Source organism: Parasteatoda tepidariorum, chromosome 7 (genome assembly GCF_982258835.1).
Source record: "Parasteatoda tepidariorum strain Cologne lab strain chromosome 7, Ptep-v5.0, whole genome shotgun sequence".
NCBI lineage: Eukaryota > Metazoa > Arthropoda > Arachnida > Araneae > Theridiidae > Parasteatoda > Parasteatoda tepidariorum.
The window spans coordinates 3,057,752-3,077,967 of NC_141761.1; the positions used below are offsets into that span (position 1 = coordinate 3,057,752).

A 20,216-nucleotide genomic window follows, 5' to 3' on the forward strand; every position below is an offset into this window, starting at 1 on the left:
CTACATGTGGAAGGATTGAACACATATAACGTTATTGTTAATTATGGTGAAATTATTAAATATATAAACAATAGTGCTTGTTTGAGTTATTTGCAAACATTTTTAACTCCAAAATGGCTGTGAAAAAACGCAAGGTTGATTCAGAGTGCTGTGAGTTCAATGATGGAACTTGGAAATATTTTTCTACAGTTGCAAAAGATAAACCAGTATCTCTTGTCTGCAATGAAGATGTAGCTGTTTTTAACGAATACAACATTGACCGGCATATTACAGTCAAGCAGAAGAATGCCAATTACGAAGCAATATCTGAATGTGAATGACGACAAAATACGGAAAGTCTACTTAGAGAATTATCAGGCGGACAAAATTTTTTCGAAGATAAACTCTGTCCAAGAAGTAGTTACGCATGTAAGTTGTATTGTAACATACAATGTTGCTAAAAATAATAAATCTCTAGGTGATGGGGAGTTTGTTAAACAATGTATGCTCCAAGTTAGTGACGTTTTATGTCCAGATATGAAAAATAATTTTGAATTGAAGCCATCGATCATTTTGACATCACAACCCAAGTAGCACCTAATATTAGATAATATCAGAAAAATCGGTAAAATCTAACGTTATCTTGTACAACTTCTAATATTAGAAAGATACAAGAGGTCGCTGTTAACTCTGCCTTATAATGTTAGATTCTACGCGAACTAATATTATCTAGCGTTCGCCATAATATTATTTTTCATTAGTTTTGATGCTATATAATATTAGAATATATATTTTCTGATATTATCTTGCGTCGCTTTTTATTTTTTGGAGTAAGTAAGAGGTAGTAGCAAGGGATCCGGCAGAATAATATAAAAGGGGATGCAACCCTCTAACAAACTATCCCCCCCCCAAAAAAAAATTTAAAATACTCTGTTATTACATTTTGTTTTGTTATTACATATACTTTAATCTGTTAATTTTTTTCAAGATAAATTTCTTCATTGTTAACAAGATATTTAAAATAAAAGTACGAATTTCTTGTACTTGCAAATTTTGCCGCGAAAAACTGTATTGATTGCGCTGGCATAGCTACTGAGTTTGAAACACAAATAACTACAAACAGTAGTTTCGTATACTAACGTGTTTGTTTGTGCACGCTTAACATTGGTATTTATTGTGCTGATGAAGTTTTACAGTTGTGATAAGTCAGTTTGTGTTATACACCTTTGTTACACTAAATAACTAATAGAAAATATAACATTATTTATACTTCATTAAATGAAATTTAAAATTATAGCTTAGATATCTGCCAAGTTTGTGCATGTTCAGTGTGCATAAGAAAAGAATCAAAGATGACTCAGAATTCATTGAAAAAGTTATAAACAGGCTTGGACAGCAAACAAGACGATTTCAATTCTTGCTTGATTAAAAATTTTTTTAACTGTTACGTATCAATAATTACTTAATTATTTGCTTTTCAATAAAAATATTTTTAATAAAACATTTTTATAACAAAATTGTTTTTCTGTATCTCTTTAAGTATTTAAAAAAAAAAAAAGCTAGGGGGTGCAAGAGCACAATTGCACCCCGCCCTTGGGTAGTAGAATAATTGGGAGATATAATTTTACTTAATTTTCTGTATTGCTGTGAAGCATAGAACAATAGTTTTATAATGTCATTCCATGAATTATTTTCTTAGCGATACAGAAATAATAAATAAAATAATTGTAGCGAATTCTGCTAACCATCCATTTTTCTCCTTCTTACTCCAAAGTATATATGTTCAGCTGATTTTTTTAAATATTTCAAATTTAATTAAGAAATATTATATTGCAACTTTTATTGCTATTTTTTTCCTTTTCTTCATACAATGATGAATTTTGTATCATTAATAATTTTAAAATCGTTAATTTAAAAATGCATTCTTAATTTTTTTTTTGGAAATGATCATGAAATGATTTTTTTAGATTCTTATCAAAATTTTAATTGAATTTGTTAGTTTGTAAAACTTGTTTATAAAAGCTGTAACTTAAGCCATTTTTAATCTCACAATTAACATTTATTATTTATATTCTGAAATTATGTAATAAAAACCACACTACATAATTATAAAGTTATATATTTACATTTGAACTGAGTGGAAATTTAAACTTAAAATTTTTTTCTTCTTATAATATTAAAATAAAATTGTTCAATTTTTAAGTGGTCATTTCTTGTAATAATTGACACAATAAAGAACAAAATTTAAAAATATTCAAATTACTTACCTCAACAAATTTACACATTTTCTGCCCCTTCTTCTTTTACAGAAATTAAATGTAGAAATACTTACATAGCTTTATTCTTTCAGTATCTGAAATTTTATTTAACAAAACACCTGAAACAAAACCCAAACGCAATCTAGAAATTTTTCCTCGGAGAGAAACAAGGAAAGCAACTAATACTATGAAAATTGGAATTATTTTTTTTATAATGTAAAAATAACTTTTATGTTCACTTCAGAAATTTTCATCAATTTGATAATTATTTAAAGGTATTATGTACGAAACCAACAATTTTTGCAAAAAACTTACATAACAATTTAATTTCAAAACTGTCAGTAAATATTATGTTTTATCTAAATTAAATTTGCACTAACATATACTTGCATACAAGAATGAGACGAAAATATAATAACATTTTCTACATTATTTTTTAAAAGTTGCTTTCAGCTTCAATGATCAAAATTTGACTACAATCCATTACTCTTTTGAGAACATTGCGATAAAAAAATTCAGATTTTTGTTTGAAAATTCAAATTAAAAAAAATTCAGATTTTTGTTTGAAACAATTCCATTGCTTTTATTTCGCCGATTATAGATTATGCGTTATGACATAAATAGGTTTAGAAAAAAGCAGGTGTAATATGTAAACATTTTAAACAGAGCTTTTCAGAAAATAAATTTTAAAAAATTAAGCAGATGCTAGAGTCAATTTTCTGCTATTGATCAATTAGCCATAAAAAAACTATATTATGCATTTAAAAACTTGCTTTGCAAAGAACATTACTGATGAAAACTTAAACAAACAAGATTCTACTCTACGCTGGTTTAAATTTTTTGCTTTAACAATAATGTAAATAAATGTTCAGCTAAATTTTAAATATTAAGCCAAAGAAATTTTTACTATTATCATTATTTTAAACATCATAAAAATATTCACTTCTTATCTTAACTTAGAACTAAAAAATTCAAAATTAAGTGAAAAATACAATGCTAGTAGTATAAATGCTCATAAGCTGGAGTTAATGTTTAACAATGATGTTAAAATTAAATTGCTTCCGATATGCTGCAAATTTTAAAGAAACCGAATTTTAACTTCATCTAATTTCAAAATACTTAAACATTACTATCATGACTATAAAAAAATTTCCAACATTATATCTTATTAAGTTTTATTAATGAACACATATCTGCCTACCCCATTTTCTAAAATTTTGAAGATTTATTATAAAGTTGCTGTATAAATTACCCAATGCAGTAGTTAAGAATAAAAAAAATTAATCACACCAAATCATGACAAACATTATTTCACAATTTAATTATTTTATTTAAAAACAAAACACAATATAAACTTCACTCAACTATAAAAGCAATATATCCTTACCGTCATTGTTTAATATAAACATATAATCCTTAAGAACAAATATTTGTTACTAAATAAAATAATTTTTATTGCAAAAAGCAACAGTTGGACTATGTGTTATCATTTTTATTATTATTTTCTAATAAAAAGAATTCCAAAACTTTACAGTAATTTATTTCATGCAGTTCTTTTTTCCTTCAATTGCAATTTTTTGTTTATATGCAACTATATATCAGAGCAATAAACTGATGAATCTGCTTTATTGAAAGATTTTATAAAATTGTCAGCAACCACACAAACACACAGCAGGGATGAATCACACAGAGATACGCCTTTCTTCAAACTTCTGCACAACAACAAGAGGACTTTCAGCTCCGGCAGATTTAAAGAAAATCTAACAGCATATACACATCAGTTGTTTTGTTTTCTGTCAGGATTGAACTTACAGGCCCTCGTATTCTACCAGATTGTCATTTTCCATTTGCATTATCCAGCAGCCCAGACAAAGCTAAAATTATAAGAGAGAAAAAGTTAAACTTTACATTGAAAACACGAAATTTAAAACTATTAGCATTGAATATTTCTTTAAGACTTAAATCATTTAAAAAATTTTTAATAGGTCTAAAATTTCATAGGTAGATTTCTGTAACAATACCAAAACCAAAAAATCTCAGTATCACTGCGCAAGAGTTGAAAAATATTTCATTTATAACCACTCTCAAGTAATAATTTTATTTTTTCCTAATTATTTCTTATTGAAAAGAAATTATAGTTCAAAATCCTTAAGCCCTTTTGAATCACTGGAGTTTAAAAGATAATTCCTTCTAGAAATGTTGTTCTTTCTTTCATTTTTTGAAAGAACACTATAATTTAATAAAGAACAGGAAAGGAAAAATTTTTTTATATCTTATTGAAATCTGACTGTGAGTGGGGATTTTGTTACTAATTCAGATATTTGGAGCATATGAAATCTGTGAAATTGGGGAAAGGGGATTCCGTTTTAAAAAATACGATTTTTTGGCCACCTAAATCTATGAACTTTCCATGATTTTTTTCTTTTAAATAGTTAAAATCATGACATTTCATGACTAATTTTGTTCAATATGTAAATGCTAGACTTTCCTTTATGTAAATTGACAGAGAGCTAGTCTAGAATGACCGGACACAAGATATCAGGGCAGTACTATGAAAAGTTTTAACTGAGTACAAATACTTTAGGATCTCAGCTCAAGTTATCCATAACCAAAATTGTTCACAGTCAATCATTTGAAATAAATAAAATAAAAATGAATATTTTCATGTACAAGGATGGCTATTGTACAAGTGAGATATCTTTGCTTCGATTCAAGATGAAAGTTATTTTAATTAATTAATATTATTTAATAACGTAATTATGGCTCAGTCTTAATGATAAAACTCATGGATTCAATTGGCTGGAGTTTAATTAAAATATCTTAAAATACATTAAAAATAGTTTGCAAATTCAAATATATATATATGGATCACACTCTAGAACAACGGTTTCCAAATGATGTTAGGGGTTCCGTGAGAGTTCTGACAGTTGAGACTTTTTGAACAGTTTTTGAAATCTGTAATTATATTTAAAGTAATATGCCAAAAAATGGGAAATGAAAATTTAAAAAAAGAATATATAATTTTTCTAACAAAAATTTTATAAAAGTATGAAAAAAAACATGCATTTATAAGAATTTGAAATAGTATTTAACATTGCGCTTTTCAAATCAAAATAAAATAACAGAATTTTTTTTAATAAAGAAATATGTTTCCCTAACAACTATTTTCAACATTTAAAAACAGTTTTTAATAGCAATATACAAACAAATCTTCAATTAGACTAGATTTATCTCTAAGACAGTGTATATTCAACTGTTAAACATACGAGTAAAACCTAAATTAAGATTATTAAATATAAAAGGATGAAAAAAATTTATTTCTCCTTTTAAATATTAAAAGTTTAAAATAAAAATAAAGTTTTTTACCCTAATTATTACCGGACTATTTAATCATTTAGGGCTTCATAGCCAAAATAAAAATTGGGAACGACTTTTCTTTTTCCGACTATTTAATGTCCTGTTAACAGAAGACACAGAAGGAAGCATTTTCATCTAATTTCTGTTTGTATTTATTCGTCATTTGCATGCACTTTACAGAGCTACATGCTACCTTCCTTTAATCAGGTTAAATATAAATACTAAAAGGTCTTTCATGCTCTATCCATTTTTTAAATAAAAATTAAAATTGATCATGAAGGAAAAAAAAAACTATGATTACCACAAATATTAAAAATTTTAAGTCTCTTCCTTATGTTTCACTACATTTTAAAAATATTTTTGCACTGAATTTGACTTCCTAGCCTTTTCAACAGTTTCATGGCCACTAGTAACTCATATAACACTTATTCTCAGTAGCAGCTGATTTAGAACGAAAAACGAATATTTGTATGGAAATATTTAGCAATCCTGCTTAGGTATATTGAATAAAGTAAGTTGAACTATTTTTATTGCTGTCATTACCATCCTGACCCCTTATGAGTTGATTTTAACATTATTGAAAATTTTTGTTCTTGATTAGTTTATATTAGATAAGTCTTTGTACAAAATATATACAAGTTTTTACAACAGTAACAATATTTTGTTTCCTGCAGAACAGCAATCAAGATGGATAAGAAATATTATAAATTTCACGTTAACTGCTGCATAATATACTAAATATTTTACATATAGAGAATTTTAGGGATTTTTATTGCCATCAAAATACAAAAACTTTATTACCATAATGTCTATAAATGGTCTGCAATATTTTTTCTTTATGATTGGCATTAAATGAATTCAAAATTTTTTTATGTTAACTCATAATTTTAAATAGTAGTAGACAAGTAAATAATTATTGATAGTTAAAAGATTTAATTTAAAAAGGGAGTTCTGAAAAAAAGAAACAAATTTTTAGAGCAAAGAAAAAGAAAAGCCTTAAACTGATTCCTGCGAGGTCCATTTCATTATGTATTAGTAACACTTTTTAAAATATTCAACCCAGCAATAAATTGAGTAAAATCTCTATTTTAATGGGCGATTTTTAGAAAACTAAATTATAGATCTAAAATGTACAAAAATCAGGAGAAAAGCCAGAAGAAAATGGCAAAATCCAGTAGTCTGCTGGTAGATCCAGTAGAGTTGGCAGCTATGCTGCAGGGTAAAATAAAAAAAATGTTCATACATCTTAAACTATACTATTACCATTCATCTTAAAATTTGTAAACATATGAAAATACATCTTAAGTGCATACATCTTAAAATTTGTATAAGAATTGTAATGACAGCTTGTGATTCCTAATGACAGAAATGAGAATAGAATAATACAATGTAATTTTTATTTATTTTACAATCTTAATTTAAATTTAGTATATTGAATTGTATATGCAATTTTAGATGCTAAAATTTTGGCCGTTTTTTGTGTAATAATTTTGAATTTTAATGTTATGAATTATAATTTATTTAATGTTAAATGGAAATTCATTAAAAATGTACTTAAGTATTTTTAATACCTTTGCATTTTGTATCATTTTATTTTTTAAAATCACTACAATAATTTGTAACCATCAGGGATAAATAATTTTTGTATTCATCTTAAAAAGTCATTGACCACAGGGGTAATTGTGAGCCCAAGTCAAAATTCCGGAAAATTTCTCGAGTAAAAAAAAAAAAAAGTTTAAATCGAAACATTAGAAAAAAATTTAATCAAGGTGTTTTTGTACTTAGTTTACTTAAGTTATACTTAATTTAGTTTACATAAAATATATTTAAAATTTTACACATACCTATGATGACTTAGAGAAGTAATTGAAATTTACAAATATGTCTTTCTTTCTTGAGTTTATGATTATAATAACTATTTACTGATAAAAAATGAATATTAATCTTGAATATAAGCTTATAAAGTAGCTCTCCTTACAAACAAATAAAAGTAAACTGTGTTTTGAAGTTCCACCGTTGAAAATTTGATTTCCGAAAACTTTTGTGATCAATGATTTTTTGAAACATCTAAACCTTCGATCTCCGGAAACTTCCGAATCATGATTAGAGAAATATCCGGAAATCCGGATTTTTTCCGGAGCACAATCAGCCCTGATTAAGTTTTAGGGTATTTTTAAAAGACTCTGTTGTCAAATGAAATAAAGCTCTTTTTTTCTGAAAAACAAGCTATTTTTATAACTGCTGTGAGTTTGCAACAACTGTTAGGACATCCTAGTTCCCACTGAATTTCATAAAAAATTCCCTGACTTTTCCAGGTATATTAGATAAATTTAAATGGAAATTCATCTCATATTTTATTTATACCATGCGATTTTTTATCAGAAAACTTATTTTTTTTATTTTTGCTACGTCAAAAATTAGACTTTGTGAGCAAAAACATTGAATGAGAATGGAAACATAGAAAAGTTTCACTTAACCTTTTCACGTGGGCGCAAAAATACGAAATCAAGAACTCTGGTGGGCTCTTTTTGAGACTGGGGGATGAATTCAAGAAAGGGAACCGCTAATCCCTAGAACAAGTCAAGTGATGAGTGTTAAACATCCCCGAGAGTTTAATTCTCCCTCTGTTATTCAAACTATTTGTATTCAAATGTATAGTGTTTTTTCTACCTTAAAAAAAGAAACTTAACTAATATCACGAAACAATAAAATTGGAATAGTTATCAAGTTGTAAAATAAAAAATAAATAAAATGCTACCATTATTGTTCATTGAATTTATCTGACAAATCAATTAAAAAATAATTAAATATTAATGTACTAGCGAGAGAGCAATTAATTTTCTTTTTTTTTTTAACTATTAAACCTATAGGCTAACAAATATCACTACCGAAGTCAGCTTTAAAATATTTGAAAAATTGAATTATCAAAAGTTAAATTTAAAACAATGGGTAATGCTTAACCAATTAGAAAATTTCTTTTTTTTTTTTGCTCATTCTGCTTGAACAGTTTATGTGAACTTTTAATTTTCATAATGTAATTACATATGTTGTTTCTATTTTGTCAGATTTCAAACAATTTTGGAATAAGAATGCTATTGTTTAACAATATGAACATAGTCGGTAAATATAAGAGAACAAAATTTTAAAATGAAAGAACAAATTTATTACTGTTAATTTGTTTTGCGTCAAACAGATAATTTTGCTTTAAAAAAACTATAAAAACTAAAAAAAAAATAAAAAAAACAATATTTTTTAAAGCTTAAATGTACATTTGTTTTCATAATTTTTATTGGAAGTTAGATCAATATATTTTGTTTTCCCTTTTGTATTCTAACTACTTTCAAGTTGTTATCAATTAATAACTTTTTTTAAAAAAAATATAAGCTTACAGATTGTCTAGCTTGCCTTTAATTATTTTTATAAACTATAAATTTTTCTCTTATTCTGATAATGAGAGAGAATTATTTTCTGAAATATACACATAAAATAGAGAATAATTTAAAAATTGTTGAGAATCAAATTCCGTTATTACACATTTTGATAAATTTTTATGGTGTTGAATGAGTGCCCTTTTTATTCATAGGGAGGGTCTATTAATTCTATACATTTTATATAAGTGATAAAACTAAAACTAGATTTCATATGTATTTTTTTTAAAAAAAAATTACTATTTTATTTAAAATACATGAGTTTTTCATAAATGTAAGTTTAAAATTCTTCTACAATTTGTTTAAGTATTTTTTCTTTTTGCATCTTATTAGAAACAATAAAAATGATTTTTTTTAAAGTCATCGATATTTTAGTATAATTTTAAAATTTCATTTTCTCAAATAATAGTGAATTATATAACTTAATTTCAGTATTAATGAATTATTTTGTTAATTATGAGCAAAACACTACTGAACCTTAAGAATACAAGATAACTTAGTCAATTAAACAAGAGGTAGCTATTGCTTAAAAATAATCAAAATTGATTGAGTCAAATTTATTAAGATCTTGTATTTTGTTTCCTGTTTTATCTGAAATATTGATTATTAACATTGCTCTGAGTTTTTAATTAAATTTACAACATTAAGTTTTAATTAAATATTTTTTAAATTAAACTCTTTTGTGATTTGTAATAAAAATACACATTGTAATGGACAATATTAAAAATTTAATGAGTCTTTAAAGATAAGTTTTCCATCAATGTTTGTTTATAGAATTATGAAAGCAGGGATGGACTGCTGGAGGGTGGTGGATGCACTTTTTACTTTTTATGGGGTGTCAGGTGATATGTATATATTTATATCAGTATGTAAATATATGTATATATATATATATGCAGTATTTTCCTTAAGCGACTTTAGAATGGCATAAAATAATTAGTAGTAAGTAATTTCAAAAACTGAGAAAATAATATTAACATGTATTTTTTCTTACATTGATCAAATGCTACAATGTAAAGTAGAAAGCTAAAAGTCCTGCATGAGGATTTCCCTTTAAATTTGTTGGAAGCATTTCTGAAATTTATCAAATTAAGCAATCAAATTTATCAATTATGAACAGGGTTAAACTTTTATAAATAACATACAAACATCCTAACAGGGATAAAACACTATTTTTGCACATTCATGATGTATTCTAGCTTGGATCTTGCTTACTTAGCTTACCCTTATAAAAGTTATGTTACATGTAAAGAAATTTTACTCCACAAATTTTTTTTTCTTTAACAGGAATAACAGTTTTCATAAAATCAAGCTGATTTAAATCAACAAACCCTGTCAGTGACCACTCATTTTATAATAAATCCAAGTCATAATAGAAGCAATAATATATGCTATACGACTAAAAATAACAATAACAGGGTGGCCACTCAAAACAGATTTCAAATTTCCCTGATTTTTCCAGGTTTTCCAGGTAAAATTCTTAAAATTTCCAGGTTTGTGTTTTTTTCCTTTTTTCTTATAAAGTGTAGGATGTGTACAAGAAAAGTGTCTGTATTATAAAATATCTTATTCAAAATGTCATTCTTTTAAACATATCTTGAAAAAAAATTACTTTTTTTTACAAGATATTTTTTTTATTATTTTTTAATGTTCTGGTACAACATTAATTTTTAAAAAATTAAGACGTGGAGAAAATAATATGTTTAGCTTGAAGAACATATTGTTTTTATTGAATAATTTTAACTGTTTTAATTGAATTTAATGTGTTACTTTAAATAGTATTTGCTCAAAGTGTACCGACAAAATGACAAAATCAGAATAACCAATTAAACCTTGGATAAGTATTGTTTAATATATTTTCATTAAGGAAAAGAAAACCGTTTCAGGTGATTATATATCAATAATTTTTAATAATTACAGTGGCTCCCAAAAGTGCTCACTCACTTATAACTTATATTGAAATAGGAAATAAAAATTCAATAATTCAAATCAATATTTCACAATGGGTATTTGATAATAAGATGTATAATCTATTCTTAGCAAAACTGCACAGAATATTTTAAAAACAAAGCAAAAGTGAATTTTTTAACCAAATAGAAACAAAAATGTTACCCCAAGAAAGTCATCGTACATTTAAATGTTTTGGATCTCAGAATTAAAATTATCGTCAATTGCTTTTTTTATTTAATTATTTTTCATTTAATTTTTTATATCTTTATTAGCAATTTAGTATCAAACCTATAATAGCAAAATTATATTTTAATTTTTGCTTGCTAACTCTGTAATATTTTATTTTATCATTTAAAAATGACTTGTGGTCGTAATAAAATTGACCAAATTTGATTATTTGTCTTCATAAGAGGTAAATCAGTAATGAATATGTTAAATTAGTTTACTGTATTCAATTAAACTGTGCAATATGTGATAAAATGCTTAAAAGAAGGACTTCATATCAGAGACTAAAATTATATATTTTGTGGAAAAATTCATAAATTTGTAAATGAGTGTTGTAAAAGTTTCCGTAAAAATTTTTTAAAAAAATATTCTGCACGAATTTCACCGGACAAAAAAAAAAACTAGTTACCCGTATTTTCAACCTTTAAAAGCTATTGTTGATGCTAAAGGAAACTCCACTAAATGGTAATTAAACAAAAAATTAGATTTACTATAATGTCTATTAGTAAATCTAATTTTTGTGTTTTTTCTTTAAAAGTGTATGATGACTTTTGTGGGATAAAGTTTCTGTCACTTTTTAATGATTGATTCCTTAAAAATAAACTTTTCCTTTGTTTTTAAAATATTTCATATTGTCATTTGAAATATTTCAGTTTTGTAAAGATTAGAACACATTTTTTATCATTAAATATACATTCTCAAACACTCATTTTAATTAATGGATAGTCTTATTTCATTGAAAGCCATAAGTGTATCAACACTTTTGTGAATCACTGTAATTACATTTCAATATAAAGCTGTACTGTATACTACATTGTACTGTATTTCATCTTACCAGTGCTTTTTATAAAATTCACTGATCATATTTTCCTTAAACCAATATCTCTAGTCAAATTTTTAAATAATGGTATTTTGAAACAGCATTTTTATTTTAAGAGATTCAGTATAAAAAAATAAATGTCAGAAATGTAAAATTGTCTAATTTGTAGTTCTATACTCTATAGAAGAAAAAAAATAGATAAAATTCCTTAAAATTTATACTTTTTTTGATTTTTTTCTTATTTGAAACTAAAACATTTAAAGAATTCCAATCTAAATACACAGTTCTTTAGTTTAGCATAGTTAATTGTTTTTGTTTGAACTGGAATCTTGTACAGTGTAGAACTAAGTTTCGTTTTCCTTCTCCTGACTAAACACATATGAATAAAAAAAATTATATTTTATGCATATACATCATTTAATATGTTTCCTATACATTCCTTAGTCATTGTCAGCTTTTTTAGGTAAAAAGAGGAATAGTTTTGAAATATCATCTCTGGAATGCAAGCAACATTTTCAAACTTTCGATATTGTGATAACTATACAATTCGAATTTTGAATCAAAAAACTAATATTTACCAACAAAACCATAAAATTCGATATTAATCTATAGTTAGTTCCAAAAAAAAACTTTTTTCAAAATAAAAATATAATATAAAAGGTCAAAATGAAATAGAAAAAATTAGCATTAATGCAAGAATTGTAACAATTTGTCGAAAAACATTGCAGTTAGTGATGGGGGGAAATGCGTGATTGGTTGGTTTGCTGAGAAAAAATAATTTACAGATTTCTTTGAATGGGAGTTCAAAAGCTTTCAGAAAAAGAGTGCAATATAAAATCTATTATTATAACCAACTAATTTTTAGAGCATTTAATAAAGTTAAAAATACAAAAACATTTTGTCAAAATAGAAAAAAATTACCACTCTCAATTGCGAACAAACTTGAATCATTGTGTGAACACGGACAGAATTTAAAAACCGAATCCTAACCCCGTCTTTCACATCCACCATAATCTTTGCCTTTCCTAAATTGCACAGTCTGCATAGAGATCAAAGGTTTCTACATTTGCATGGGAGAATTTTATGTTGTATTCTAGTTTAACAGGGTTATAATGGAGCAAATTTTGATGAAAGCAAAGTAAGTTGATGATATTTTAACTGTTTGGTGATACATTTCCGTCTAAAAAATGTGGGTATAATGGATGAAACAATTTAAATTAAGAAAATTAGCAAATAATTTAAATTAGTGAAATTTAAAAAATATATAAGAAAAAATTTCCAGCTTTTCTTTAAAATTTCCAGGTTTTTATCCATATTTCCCTGATTTTTCCAGGTTTTTTCCAGTATAAAAAAAATTCCCTGATAATTCCAGGTTTTCCAGGTGGGTGGCCACCCTGAACAATGACCGGAAATGAAAACAATGGCCCTCAGCAGCCAAAATTAGCGAAAAATTGAATAATTTACACTATTACAGAAAAAACCAACCTTATATGTCGGCCTCTCATCTACTCTCTTACTTTCTCAAACATTTAATTCAGTGTGCTGTCACTAACTCATAACACAAATAAAAATTGTTAAAGTATTAAAAGTGAAATGTTTTGAGCACTCAAAACATAGCCACCCATTCTCAGGAACCACCAGAATAAATGAGGAAACCAAAAAAATTTTTTTAAAGGAATAAATGTCCAAAAAAGAAATTAAAGTGAAAGAAAAAAAAAATTTACTGTCGACAAGAGACAAAACAGATAGATATGGGACATTATCTGATTTATCTAAAGGCTGATAACAAGAGTACTAAAATAATTTCAACTTTTCTTACTTCATATTTAAAGGTAATAAAATTTTTTGTTTTTCATTATGAAATATATTTTCCAGCTTCTGTTTCTTGAGATTATTTATTTTAAAAGAAAAATAGATCAACTGAGGTATGGCTATATACCATCAAAAAAGCAAAAATTTCAAAATCTCAACTTTTTACTTCATTTTGCATAATTGTAAATTTAACATCAAATAATTAAGATAAGATAAATACCAGTAACTGGGTCCTCAGCTACTCCCAACCACGGTGCAAAGTAACGGGATATTAAGTCATACTGATTTCCAGTATCATCTTTTCAATCGATTTTGTCTCTTGCTAGTCACTATCACACCAACTACCTCTGAAGATGCAGATAATAATTCACTTTCATTGTTTTTGAATGATTCTAACTCTTGCCTGAAAATTTAAGTACAACATTAATTTGTAACAGAATCATAAAAACTTACAGAGAATATCAAAATAAGTATTTTCAGAATGTTTCTTCTGAATTTAGAACATTAGTAAATTGTAATTGTTCTTAAGACTCTACCAAAATTGCTTAAATAGAACTACTATTTAAAAATATTGATACCAAAATTTTTACTTTAATAATTTGATCTCTATTTTATTTTTCTTGAAAAAAAATAGATTAATATGGTATAAAAAAATTCATACCACATAATTAAAAAAAATTTCATCTACAATTAAATAAGAAAAACAATTAACTATTACAAATTTTTTTTGCGTGAAATTATGTTTGAGTAAACAGGTTTTATGAGAGGGTGTAATTTTTTTTCTAAAATTTCCTTAGTAGTTTTAGAAAATTGATTAAAAACACAAAAAGTGAAATTAACATTAAGGGGTCCAAACTTTGGAACGCTCTCCTGGTCAAACTATGGGGACCCTATTTTCCAAACAGGGTTGCCACTCAAATCTGGAAGGAAAAAAAACTTTCATGTGTTTTCCCCTCTACATATAAGCAATATATTAAGAGGAAACAAGAACTACTGCACTCTTATGTGAGCTATATTAGGCAAACTATATTTATTAGTTTTAATTGCTGGCAAAACAGCTGAGCATACTTAAATAATGCTATAGTAAATGAAATAGTTTAGTACAGCTGAAATATCATGGTTAAATATCCCATTCATTACGCTTTGAGTAGTCACCATTTTTTAAAAGATAAAAATAAGAAACAAAATTCCCTGTATTTTCCCAGTTTATAAAGAAAAAATAAAAATTCCCTGTTATTTTGGTGATTTTTAAATTTCCTGTATTTTCCAGGTTTTCCCTGTTTTTCCTGTGGAGTGGCAACCCTGCCAGATTGCGGTTACCTCCCATATTTGGAAGGTTAAGAATCCAAAGATGCAAAAAAACAATTATGTTAATGCAGAGAAAATACATTTTTGTGTTTGATTTCGTAACTTAATTAATGGTTAGCACTTAATAATAAAAATATTTGAGGTTACGCCCAGAAACCATTTAGATTGACACTTAAAACAAAGAAAATTTGATCATTAGAACAAAAGTTATTTAGCGTGATATCTTTTTTTTGCGCACTGTACATAGAAGATATTTAAAAGATGGTAATTTTAATGCACAAAAGTAACATTTACAAAATTTAAAGAGATATAAAATTTTTTATACAATTTTTTTTCTTATCAACACAGAAAAGAATATAGATATTGAAAAAATTATATAATTACTCCTTTTTCATACTTATGAGTCTTCAAGCATTAAAAGAAAGATAAAAAAAAAAGAAGAGGATTTTAAAAATCGTGAAATTTAAAGAAGTAACTGAGATTGATGATATAGCCATTCATTTGTATTTACTACAAAATCACATGAACCGATTCCCTTTAAGAAGGGGTTAATTAAATGTATGCAGTGTGATTCAAGTATTGTAATAAATAATATTCATGGGTGCCACTCTAAAAAATTTCAAGACAGAACTTATTTTTTGTCTAATTAACACAGTCTGTTAAACAGAATATTTCAAAAAATTATTGCAGCTCACTTATCATGAGGATGATCAATTTATTATATTATTGAGTATGTCAGCGGATAATTCAATGCCAATTTTTTAAAAAATTTCTTCAACAAATAAGAAGAAATTTGAGAATATACATGTAAACAGAAGACAGTCGTAAAATATAGGAGTCTTTGTTAAAAAACAGGAGACTTGGAATGTATGCAATTTTATATTCCTTTTTAATTTTACTTCCCTTTTTTTATTAATTTTAAATAATTATTAATAAATTAATTTAATTATTAATTTTATATCCCATATTTTAATTAAAACTAAAAAAAGTGATATTAACATACATATAAAAAGTTTAAAACTATAACAAAATATCCTGCAGTTTTAGTAGAAATCATAGTAAATATGGAATATATCGAATAGAGATTAGAATTGAATAGTTAGATTTGAGGTACAATTTACTGTAGTGCTTTTTTTTGTAGCCAGAGGAAACGTTTCCATGCATTTCGCATTCCAACCAAAGTAAAATTTACACAGTAATGCAATATTTTCCAAAATTACTACACAGTAATTTTTTGAAAATGTTGAATTTTTTTCTTATTTAATTAAACAAGTATCAAAATTAACAAAATAATTGAAAATTATTTTTAAAAATTTAACCAAAGGCATTAAAATAATTATTAATGAAATCTAGCAGGCTTACCTGGAAAAGAAGTTAGAATAAATATAATAAATAAAATAATAAAAAATAAATGTAATAAATAAATGAAATAAAATATTTTCCTAAATATTTCAGTTACTATTCTTAGATTATGTTATATTTTAAACTTAGGTGATCAAGTAACAAGTTTAACAGACATATGATTGCTAGAAGAAATTATCTTAAATTTTTCATTCACCATGTATATTTTTTTTGTATTTAAATTCTTTTTACAAGGATAAATAAAGGAAAATCATTTTTATTGATACATAAAAAAATATATGTATTGAGAAAAATCCCATAATACTCCATTCTCGCATTTTGCAAATCGTCAACGCATGAAAAAAAAACTTTAAATTTACAGGAATAACTGAAAAAAGAATGATTAACCAGAGTGTATTTATAACGAATAGAGAACGAGAAAAAGGGGTTAATTAAATTTATGTTTTGAGATTTAGACATTATCTCGATATTTTTGATATATTTAAAAACATATTAAAAATACTGAAATTTTAACAAAATATAAGAAAAATAAATAGTGATAAATGCCAAATAACTGGTTGAAAAATTATATAATTATAAATAGAAAACACTTAAATGTGCGATTTAAATTTCGCATACCACAATAATGTAGTGATCTTAAAAAAAACTTGAAAATCTACAGCATTGATTTAAAAAAAAGATATTAAAAGGTTGCTTGGATTTAGTGATGATCCAATGCATTTGAAAGTAATTACTCAAATGTGCATTCTAAATAATATTGCATGTAAAATTATATGGTATTGCATGTAAATTTCCTAATATGAATTTAAAAAAAAACACAAGAAATCTGTAGAAATAACTATGACAAAGTCAGTAAAATAAATTGTATAAAGGAATAATAAATGCACCAATAGAACTTCGCATATCATAACAATGTATAAACAATAAAGGGATTTTAAAAAAAAGCATTGAGAAAATTTGCAGCATTAATAGCCGATAAAATGATCGAAGTACCACATGGATGTTATAGTATCACAGTGCTTATGATAGTATTCACATAAATCAAACATATCAAAAAGTTATTACTTGAATGCGTGATTTAAATTTTGCGTGTCATAACAATATTGGAGTTTAAAAAACTATGAGGAAATAACTTTCATGAATTGCAAAAGAAGGGGAAAAAAAAGAAGATCGAAACACAGATTTATTGGGGGATCGCTCGCATTGAATGTCAATTGGAAATTTCCATGTTGCGTGATCATATTAAAAATTTATTCAATCTGATTGTAGGCGAATAAATCCCATTGAATAGATCAATTCTTCTGTTACAAATCGGAATTCACAACATAACTGGTACTCGTTAAAATAGAAGTTTTAAAAACAATGAGAAAGGACTTTTGAATGTTTGCTATTTTGGAATTACTTTTTTGAATATCAATTTTATATTTCAATGCTTGCCTCACTAGCTCACCAATTTGAGACTAAGTTATTATGGAATTTTTTTATCACACTCGTGTTCTTTTAAAGAAAAACAAAAGAGGATACTGATAAAAACAGAATAATTTTACTTAAAGCATACCTGTCAATATTGGAGAAATAAAATAACAGAGATTTTACTAGTGACATTTTTTAGGCTAAGAGTAAAGTTTTGATACATCATGCATAATCATGTAAGTCAAAAAGAGAAATTCAAAATTGGAAATAATATAAGCACTTACATTTATCTAAGTAAAAAATATGTATATAAATCTTAATCTAAAGAAAAAATTTTTTAAAACCATTAATAATAACTAAAACTATAAATACTCAACATACTGCAGAACAGGCAATAGCACTATTTGTTCAGGAATAAGAAAAGTATTTTTACCATCAGCGGATGTTTTATCACCAAAATTTTATTTTTTAATTTCTTCAACAAATAAGGAAAAATTTTGAGAATATACAAGTAAACAGGAGGTAGTTGTAAAATACAAGACCCTTTGCTAAAAAACTGACTTGGCATGTATGCGCAAGAAACGAAATGTAAATTTTAGATTAGCAGAACTACCATTTTGCCAGAATATAAATTATGGATTCACAGAATTCCGTGAATTAGCAATAGAATCACATGCCTGGCTCTAAGGATTGATTCTCACGACTTAGCATGGTGCTAAAAACAAAATTTCCGATTTTTAGCATTTCATTAATTGCCTTCAAGACTCAAAGATTTTATTTGTCTAACAGAAAATGTAAGTAAAACTTTGCATTTAAATTAACATTATTTCAGTGTCTGAAACACGGTTTTTAATTTAAAAATTTAGTCTATTTTGAGTAAAATAAATTTACGATTTACAGCAGTCAATATTACAAAATAAAAAGATATTCTTTCAATTAAAAAATTACAAGAGACCCAGTTTCAGCTGATTTAGGTGTTCAACTTATATTTTGTTTTCTTGTACAAAATCTATAAGATTTAGAAAATTGAATTTGCAGAGGTGTGTAAAAAATGTACAAGGTTAACAAGGAATTTTACATTTGATGCTTAGTTTGAAAATCAGTTATTGCTATATTTGAGTAAAAAGATACCCTTCAAGTTTCTTTGCAACCCTCAGGTATGCAACTAAAGAATTGAATTTTGACATGCTGAAAGAGGCAATTTATTTATGAACTTGAGTTTTTTTCATGAGTCGAGTTTTGAGTAGTTTCTTTTCTTCAAAATTCCAATTTGTTGAAAAATTATAGTAATTTTAAATGCTTTTCTAAAGAAGTTTTCGTTAAAAAACAGGAGACTTGACAGATATGAATAAGCAATGAAGACGCTAAAAAACTTTTTGTTCGTAATAATGTATTATACAAAATTATAATAGTTTGTCACCATGAATAAAGGAAATTCAGAAACAAAAGTGGATTTAAAAAAATACTTCTAAGACAGAAATTTTAAGTTCCCTAACTCAGACATCCATTTGACAACATTCCGTTTTTCAAATCGCGTTTTCCCGATATTCCCAGTACGTACAAACTCTGATATTTCTATAAGAAAGAGTGCATTTAAAACACACACACATAAATTTGCAATTACATAAATTATATATAAATTTACGCACGGACAATTTAATAAATTGTCTTCAAATTTGACCAACATAAATACATTTAGCAATCCACAGCTCATGATTAGTAACTGATATCAGGTTATAATGAAGTTAAACTAGCACACTATATATAAAAAAAGAAATAATTAAACAAATAATAAATAAATATTATTTAAAAAAATATATTTATTGCTAATTAGAAGGAAAAAAATATTTAAACTTTTATGCAAAAAAAAACAAAAAATGAAATTGACATACTTAAAGCAAAGAATAAAAAGGCTGAAGAGTTGCATGCCCACAAAGGTTAACTTTACAGGTTGGAATAAACCATTCCAGACCACACTTATTGCCTAAAGATAAAAAAAAATAAATAAATTCTAGAAGAATAAATAATATGAATTTAACACTTTTTAAAATTTAAATATCATTATAAATTATCATTCAGCATAGGTACTTCCATTAATATGTCAAGAAATAAGATCTATTTATGCAAGGAATAAGGTGCACTACAGTGATTTATAACCCGGCGCTGAACAGCTGACCCAATTTTTGGGGTTTATGACTACTAATGTTCAACTCCGAAGCCTTGTAATTTTGAACGCAATCCAGAAGACAAGGGAACTCCTGGATCAAGTTTTGGGAGAAATTTGTCTTCTTTGTGGAGAGCTTT

At 25.8% G+C, this 20,216-nt stretch overlaps 1 protein-coding gene across 3 annotated transcripts in view; it reads right to left on the minus strand.

The window, feature by feature from the left end:
* Positions 1-3,531: 3,531 nt before the first annotated feature.
* LOC147806721 (serine/threonine-protein kinase mig-15-like) overlaps positions 3,532-20,216 on the minus strand; it is a 33,029-nt gene continuing 16,344 nt past the window's right edge. For all 3 annotated transcript variants that reach the window (XM_087167077.1, XM_087167075.1, XM_087167076.1), the window contains exons 5-7: positions 19,805-19,896; positions 14,050-14,232; positions 3,532-4,111 (exon numbers count right to left, since the gene is read on the minus strand). In XM_087167077.1, coding sequence (XP_087023203.1) covers positions 19,805-19,896 — 92 coding nt within the window. In that variant the 3' untranslated portion in view covers positions 3,532-4,111; positions 14,050-14,232. The remainder of the gene's footprint in view (positions 4,112-14,049; positions 14,233-19,804; positions 19,897-20,216) is intronic.